Raw genomic sequence first — 8,789 nt, 5'->3', positions numbered from 1 at the left:
TAAACAGCTGCAGTTATTTAAGAGAGAGTATTTACAATAGTAATAGTATGAGGTTTAGACTAAAAATGTTTCAAAAATCCCTTATCCATAACATATTTACAGAATGTGTGAGCATGTAAGCAGGATCTCTAGCAGCTTTTCTTCTGGTTTTGATATAGTGTCTTTAAACAATCCTCAAAGCAAATCTATCTGCCTTAAAAGATCAGAGCTAATAATCTCCTGTAGATAAGAAAAATGTTACTGTTGCACAAATTGCCAATTTAAGCTTATGATGAGGGTCAGTGACATCCGCCCACCACAGAGGCCAGTTTTACAAGTTAATGTTTGTGTTCAAATACTAATGCAACCTTGTGCTGGCAGGCAAGAACAAGAAAAACACACCTAACAAGCATATGTGAAATAAAATTAACCGGATGATGCAGAAAATGGCAGAATTTTGCATTTCCATCTTTCAAAACAGTATCCATTTTGCATAACAAATCTTTATTTGTTGAACAAATGTCACTGCCAGGGTCACATTCATTGTACGAGCTCTTGTCTTTGTTTCTTCTGCTTTAATTACTTTAATAAAGCTCAGTGTCCTCATCAAAGGTTGAGCTGCTCTTCCCTGAAGCCAAAGGGCATGTTTGATATTCCATTCTTTAAGCAGTGTCGAGAAAGAGAGAGAGAGAGAGAGCTCTTAAACTTGAGTGTGATTATGTCTTTGGTACAGCGTCACAGAGAGGAGCAGAGAGGGAGCTGAAAAATACAGATGTTTTCTAATTTATTAAGAGGATTTTATAGTTATGTAAACACAACCAGGCACTCCCCCCCCCCCCCCCCCCCCACACACACACACTGTGCTTTTAAGCTTTACTCCGTTTATTTTGAGAGTTTACAATGCAGCACAATTCAAGCCACATAGGTTAATAAAATTAACATCTGTAGAAGGCCAGTATTGATTCTTTTAATTTAGAAACAGTTTTTCCTTATGCATGTTAAATGCAAGGCTTGCATCATTGTGCCATCTCCTGGTGCAGCTCCAGTTTAAATTTCTCAATTTTAATCTAAGCGTTTGCTGCCACCTTTTGGTGAATGATGTATACCACACACTTAAAAATTTTCAGCGAATGAGGTCAGTACACAAGGTTTGTTCAGACACACAACGGAATTAATTATTGTGTTCTTTTAAATAAATCTATTTATCAAATGATGGTCTCTTTTTTTTTTGCAATTCAACTCAGTTCTCTAGTTTGGCTTTAATATTCCCTTCTGGTTTGCACACGGTCTCACAGCCTTCAAGTCTCAGCTCTGCAGCAACAGGCTTGTGGGACTTCTCCAGACATGCAGAGAACAAATGGATGAAGCTCATGATGGTTATCAGAAGCATAAGGACTCCTAAAGATGCAAAATGCTCAGTGTGAAACTCCATGATGTAGTGGTCTGTCAGGATAATTCATCACACTTTCTCAACTTACCACAGAAGGCGGTGTTTATGGAAAAATTCTGGACAGAGTAGCTGCTGGTGAACATTGCACCCAGTCCCAGAATGAGGATGGCATAAATGCTGAATGTATGCCACATGTACTTGATCAAGAAGAAGTTCTGAAGGATGAACCTGTAGGTTTAGCAACAAACATGGTCAGTCGTTTCTTATTCTTTTATTTTATATTCCCAAGCAAAATATGTTCTGAATTTCTGCCCTTACCATGTAATAATGAACACGGAGATGATGAAAAGGACAGTGGCACTGGCCACTCGGTCCTGCACACCGGCATAATATTTAAGCACTATGCCAAAGCCCACCACAGAATGAAAGAGAGACCACCAGGCAAACACAGCTAATCCATTCTGTGTCTAAAAAAAGGGATTTGAACATTGATCATTTTTCACTTCCATCAACACTTCACAAAATAACTTATACCTCACAAACTTTTGAATGTTTCAAAAATACAAACACAAACTTTAGTATATTTTAACCAGATTTGTACTCTGATAGACCACAACACAGTTCATAATTGGCGACAAAGGAAAATTATCACTGGTTTTATTAGTTTATTTTTTTTTCTAATAAAAATCGTAAAAGTGTGACCTGCATTTATTTTTAACCCCTTTACTCTGATACCTTCAATTAAAGTCCTGTCCCGCCAATCACACTTTGAATGAAAATAGTAAAACAACTGAAAAACTGTGCTCCTTTAAATCTAGACTAAAACCCCACATGTTAAGAGTTATTTTTGAACCTTAATAAGTTAAACACTAACCTACATTTTTGATGTGTAATGACGGCACTTGGCAAAATATAATGTTTCGATTGTTGATTTTTGTGTTTTTATGATGTAAAGCATTTTGAACTGCCTTGTAGCTGAAATGTGCTGTACAATTAAACTTTATTGACTTACTTGATTGATTGAATCAATGAAAATGTGTCTTAAGTAAGCGAAAAGGTCTCTAAGTCACAGATCGAAACCTAAAAAGACTCTGAAACTTTGACTCATCAAAAGAAAAGTGTATAAGTGGATATTTGTTTTTTCTGTTGTGAGCAATAAGAACAGGATATACACTACTTTTCTTTTGAAAACTCTTGCTGTATTTAACTAGTGTGATTTTGAGTAAAAATTGTGTAAAGTTGGGGTGTGAAATTTGAGCTATTCATGAACAGTAGTCAGAAGCCATAGAAAACAATCGAAGGGCTGCAAGTGGGACCCAGACAACACCCCTGGTCTTTATCAAAGAAAACCTACTTTTGTTAGAAAATAAATAACACAAAAGACTTGTGGCTGTAATTGTAGTGAAAGATTCTTCTTCTTAAGTATTGACTCAGAGGCCTTGAGTACATATTCATACCACACTATTCAAATTGTTATTTGTAAAGAAAAAAAACATTCATGTTTTTCCTCCATTTCACAATTAGATAATATTTTGTGTTGGTCTACTGCATAAAAACCCAATAAAATACATACAAATGTTTGCTTGTAACATGACAAAATGTGAAAAAGTTCAAGGATTATTGAGGTTACTGGAAGGCACTGTAACACTGCAACAGCCGTCACAGTCTTATCACCAGATAACGTGTCCATGGAATCACACCAGGGTTGTTGATTGCCAGCCAGGCTTTATGCTTGTTCAGGTTGGAGTAGGAAAGGAAAAGCATGTAGAAGCTGTGAAGTGGTAAAATCCACCTAGACAACACTGCTGGTAGGATATAGCTGTAGAAAGCAGAAATAGCTTTAATTTACTGGTGTAAATAATTTACTTGTTCAGTCTTAGCCACATGATATGCAGTGTTGCACACAACTTACTGTCTATCCCACATAGGCATGCTACACACTCTTGTAATATTTATGATAGTCCACATCAGAAAGAATTTGGGAGGGTGGATTTCAGGATTGCACGACTGGGGGCCGAGTACATTTCTATATACAGGAGAGCAATGTCAAGATCAGAAATTCTGGCAAAAAACAACCTTTATTCTTGCACCGCAGATGTACCTTCTGAAGAGGCTCACAGCTGCATAAACAAGCCACATTTTAGACCACAGATCAATCCAGATCCAGAAGTTCTCAGACCACGAGTCCATCGTCAACTCTAGGGAGAAAGTCTTGGACACATTCCAGGATGAAGTCTGAAAAACAGCTAAGGACAGAAAAGCTAATAATCATTAATCTGTGTGTACTCACGATCTTGCAAAAATACTAATATCAAAAGTCGTGTGAGAAGACACCAACATTTCTTTGATTCCTACAATCTTTGAGTTTTAATTCCATGATTGAAAAATGCTTGCATGATGTATCACTCACCATTGGGCACTTTGTCTTCCTTCGCCAGGTAAAAAAAGACTTCTGAGATTATCTGAGTGATGATTGCAAGAAAGATGCTGCCAGCGTGCATCGCTAAATGGAAACCAGTATTTTCGTTCCGGGGAAACATGATGGAAGTCGTTGTACGATCGACTACAGAGGGGAGATTCTGAAGACAACGCATTAGTACTATTATCTTGTTCATGGGACTTTGGAACTTGGCTTTTGCTGAGAAATTTTATGATCTTGCTCTGATTACTTTTCCATGACATGTTGTAACAGCTTGGTTATTGAGTCCAACTACTGGATCCATAAATAGAATTTCTCCAAGGAGAAAAAATATAGTTATTTTTAATTAAACATTTATTACAAAACTAATAAAAACACCTCTAACAACTTATTGTTCTCTTAGCCATACATTTAACTCCCAGCAAGAATAAAGTTTAATAGTGTCAAAATTATTAGCTGCCCCTTTTCATTCATGTACATGACTTCTATGATCTTATGAAATATGACTTGCTCTCAGCTGTCAATGAAGCACTTCAGGTTCTTGACTTTAAACCTACATGTCACTTTTTGTTTACAGAAGTTCTGAACCCACATGGAGTGTAATGACACGGTGTATGCTTCCTCTGGTGATTAAATCATTACAAAACTATATAGTTATCTGGATTTTATCTTCAGAGGTTTTCCTAAGCAAGTTCAATGATTTCCACCTATGAATTTTATTTGTATTAACAATGTTAATGCAACCTGTGGGCAAAATGAAAATTCAAGAATATAAATATATTATGTTCCATGACCAAAAATAAAATCCCTTATGGACGTAGGTGACAAAAATCAAGACATTTTTTGGAATTTATGTTGAAAACTAGCTTAAGTGGACAATATAGAGTTTTATTAATTAAAAAAATGCATGTTTTGTTTTTCTTTCATATTCTAATTTTAGTGGATATTGCTATTTTTTGATATAGAACATACAATATGGAATGTGTATCACGTAGAACTATGTTAGTTCCAGGTTATTGTGTAAATAACTTGGCTTTTTGTCCTTTAACCTAATTGTGTCACACACAGGGTCCTCACTGCAGAAAATGGCGGTGCCAATCAATATTTTAGTCTGATCTGAGAACACATGGTCCCTAGTGCTGTTCAGTAAACTCCACCCATGTATGTTTGATATGATAAGATAGAAAATATTTCATACACATGAAACAGAGTAAAAAAATCAGTAGAAACCCAGTTTCATTATCATGACTTGGTGATGCCACTTGTAGCTTCAATTTTCTAACTGTTGCAAAAAAGCATGCTTGCAGAGTACACTCCACTCCTCAATGTATTGTAATTTATTTCCCATAAGTTATTCCAGTGTATTCAAAAGTTATATTGTTGTTGTCATTTATAAACAAACAACATTGTACAACACTTTTCCAAGAGGTATACATCCTTCCATTGTCCAAATCTGCTTATTCTTTCAGTTTTTCAGGGAGACTGGTGTCTATCTCCAGCAGTCTAAGGTATGCATGATGTTTCACGTTTTCTTAAGAAAGTGGAATGACATCCTAAGCATTCATGATGTAAAAATTCTTCTTTCTATGTACATGTAATATTTTATCATCATTACAGGAAAGTATTCATAGGAAAAGATTGGGTTGTGACAACGATATTTCCACTGGAGTCAAACTGAGTTCATTGTCCGTGTAAAGAGGTTGTTTGTGATGCCTCCACGCCACCAGGATGATGCGAACAACAAGCAGGACACAGGCAATCACCAGGATCAAAACTGCAGAGTGAGACAGAAATCAAGTGTTCAAGTATACATGATCTTGGAACTTGCAGGCCCTTCATAAACAGCAGATTTACAGTGAGATGAGACCTTTTTTCATTTTCATTTAGTTGAGTAATAACTTTAATATTTTCCCAATAATTGTCCACACATATATTTTTCCCCAAAAAGCTAACACCTCACTTGTACTCTCTTAAGCACCCATGTTTGAGGTTCATTAACATTTAGGAAATACTGGAAGCACTGCAGTTGTTCAATAATAAAATTATTTCTTAAAAAAACACAACCTGCCCACAATTAATCATACATGCAAAATGACAATGCTTTATCTGTTTTATCTTTTCAATATTGATGCACACTTGAAACTTTACCTTCAAGGATGTACAAATTGGTACCAGGAGATGCATTGTTGTCTAGGATGCCTGTCAGCCACAGGATAACTACAGGGTAGATGGTCACAGTATAGCGTAGGTGCTTATCAAGATAGAAGTTCTCCAACAGAAACCTGAAAGCAGCAGAAGACAAAAAAGGTTTGTTTTTTCCTCTGTTCCTGTCTTATGGCAAGCAACAGCAGCAGTTAAACTACATAAGGCAGCTGGGAGTCAGACTCACCACACTAACAGCTCCATCAGGAGCAGCAGCAGTGACAACATTGTGCAGTGATATCGAGATGCTTCCGTCTGATGCTGCAAGTAGATTGTCAGGTTCAGCAAAGTGGAGAGTGTCCCCCAAGTGGCATACACTGCCACTCCATTTTGTACCTGTTTTGACACAATGAGAGACAGCTTGAGTGAACCAAAAACCAGTTAGTAAATGCTACAAAGATGTGTGTTTTTGGTTAATTTATTTACATATTCTTAAAGTTACTTGCTTGTGAACAGTTGTTTGTGTTTTTATGGCATCAGATAGAACACATACATAAATTATGTTGTCTGTCAAACTCACTCACTCACAATCTGCTGCTTTTATGTTGTCTAATAATTGTAAAAAATAATCCCTCATTATTATTCAATAATATTTTTATTGAATAAAATATAATTCAATTATATTTTACTTTCAAAATATTAGGCTCAACTGGTAAAGTTCGACAAATCAGTGTCAACCCGATTTTACTTCGAAGGGTGAGTTTGGCAGATAAAAACAAGATAAAAATAGGAAACAGGGAAGTAAAAAGAAAGAAGACGTTACAATTTACCTTAATGATTTTCAGCATCAAAATGAATGTGTTTTTTTTTTTTTTTTACAATTACTTATCAAAGCTGGCTTCAGAATGTGATTTACAAGCTTTTAGTCATACCCGTCATAGCAAATATGTTGCAAAGGCCAAATAAAAAGAATGTTGCCCTATATTTATAGTTTTACCAATATCCTGAACATCCAGAGGTCTGCGTTGCGATGTTTGCTCAGCCAGGCACCATAAATCTTTAGCCCATGGCAGGAGAAAAATAGCATCATGTAATCAGTTAGTGTCATTAGAGCTGCGGTTATGAGCACTGGGAGCAGCATCCTGGACACAGAGAAATAAAATGTTCCTATGAATCAAAAGAGATGACAAGAGGAGGAGCCTGATGGTTAGAGTGAGTTAGCATACTTACTCTCTGTCATACAGAAAGAGCCAGGTGATGTTCAAGCTAAGGTAAATGATGATGCTGACATGAAACCCATAAGGCAACACTGCAGGTGTGGTATACATCCACTCATATGTACTCCTGCACTGGGCAGAGATAATACAGTTAAATACTAAGCACATGTCGACAAACAGAAGGAGCCTGTGGGGAAATAATCTGTCTTTTCATGCGATGTTTGAGCAATCTGGAAGGTGTAAAGAGAAAATGAGTGCACTGAGGAGAAATAAATTGACTCAGTACAACAAAGTGTGATTTCCCACGTGACAGGACAGCAGGGTGTTGTAAAGTATTAAAACAGAAAGAAATGTTCTTTCTGTGAAAAAGCTATAGAACCTTTCCATCTGTAACTCAAAAGTGTTGAAAATTGAGCATCTGGTTTTACACCAATGTGTCTGTGTTGTCTGTATTGAATAAATATTTTTTTTAAAAAGTGATTACCTTCTACAAAGTCCAGCCAACAAGTACACAAACATGGCAAAAAACCAAAAGTAAATGAAATCCCACACGAAAAACGTCCACTGAGCAGGAGTTACAGATGTTATGTACTTGAGTGAGACATCTTCTGTACGCTGCCTGAAGACACCTGCATTGAGAGTTACCTATTTATTCTGGAGAATCCTTTTAAAATCCTTGAGATAACTGGATTCATGTAAAACAAAAAAAATTCACCTGAATAATCTCCAAAGCCTGAAAGAAAGTTTAAAGTAATTGCAGGAAATAAGGTAAATAATCCGACAAACATCAGTATAATCCTGGGTGGGTTGTGGTTTACCATGGTGACCCTGAGGGGTTAAAATCCACAGGAGGAAAAGTGTGTCAGAAAAAGTATTAAAAATACAAAAAAGTTGAATCTATTTGTCTTTATTCATCTGTCCTGTGGCTCTTAAACAACAAACGGAGTAAAGTCTCAGCCGTATAACAGGGAAGGACAAGATGTCATAACTATCATAACTGGTGTCACGGTGTGTCCTTTTTATAGCGTCTGTTATCTCCCTCTGTCATAAATAGTTTGTTATTTTGTTGTTAAAAGCAGGGTGAAGAGTAAAGACCAACTTGTATAAAAAGTACTAGAAAGAGTTGAATGTGTCCAACACAAACTAGGTTACCCTGAAGGCTGCAGTGGGGAGTTTATAAACTAAAAGAAGAAATAAAGCTTTCAAAAATTAACAAAGATAAAGAAAGAGTGATGATCTCCCATGGTTGACAGGGTGCAAACTTCCTCTTCTGTAAAGACAACAGATGTGCCACAAACTTGTCGGGTTTTTTTTGTTCATAGTTTAGTAAAAAATATATAAAGTTTATTAAATTGTTCATTTCTATATTTCCCTAAATGTTTGCTGCATTTTTACTACAGTCTCTACTTTGGCTTTTTAGGGTGGGTACAAATACAGGTTGCATTTTTAGTAACTGAATGGCTAATATTTGAATTCTGTTTAAAAGGAGTGCTGACTCCTTTTAAGTCAAGATAAGCCTCTGCAGGTTTTGTGTGTGTAGCTTTTGTCCACACAGTGGCACCATTGCTTAATACGGTGGCATTGTGAAGCTGTCAGAGTTGTGTGGACCAGCAGCTTGCAGAAGAATTTGCATGAAAATACA

At 36.4% G+C, this 8,789-nt stretch overlaps 1 protein-coding gene across 2 annotated transcripts; it reads right to left on the bottom strand.

Annotated features, from left to right (window-relative positions):
* Positions 1-843: 843 nt before the first annotated feature.
* LOC116711508 (uncharacterized) lies at positions 844-8,120 on the bottom strand. 2 transcript variants are annotated; one of them, XM_032550837.1, is made up of 13 exons: positions 7,863-8,120; positions 7,632-7,776; positions 7,161-7,274; positions 6,928-7,072; positions 6,178-6,326; positions 5,937-6,070; positions 3,780-5,562; positions 3,471-3,615; positions 3,282-3,395; positions 3,044-3,188; positions 1,688-1,836; positions 1,458-1,597; positions 844-1,377 (listed from the first exon to the last, which is right to left on the bottom strand). In XM_032550837.1, exons 1-7 carry the CDS (start codon positions 7,966-7,968, stop codon positions 5,414-5,416), a joined length of 942 nt encoding a protein of 313 aa, XP_032406728.1. In that variant the 5' UTR covers positions 7,969-8,120; the 3' UTR covers positions 844-1,377; positions 1,458-1,597; positions 1,688-1,836; positions 3,044-3,188; positions 3,282-3,395; positions 3,471-3,615; positions 3,780-5,413. The 2 variants fall into 2 exon arrangements, with proteins under 2 accessions (XP_032406728.1, XP_032406727.1); XM_032550836.1 differs by lacking the exons at positions 5,937-6,070; positions 6,178-6,326; positions 6,928-7,072; ... (1 more) ...; positions 7,632-7,776; positions 7,863-8,120 and having other exon boundaries at positions 3,780-3,997.
* Positions 8,121-8,789: the final 669 nt, after the last annotated feature.

Source organism: Xiphophorus hellerii, chromosome 21 (genome assembly GCF_003331165.1).
Source record: "Xiphophorus hellerii strain 12219 chromosome 21, Xiphophorus_hellerii-4.1, whole genome shotgun sequence".
Lineage (NCBI taxonomy): Eukaryota > Metazoa > Chordata > Actinopteri > Cyprinodontiformes > Poeciliidae > Xiphophorus > Xiphophorus hellerii.
This window is presented reverse-complemented; position numbering and strand designations above follow the sequence as displayed.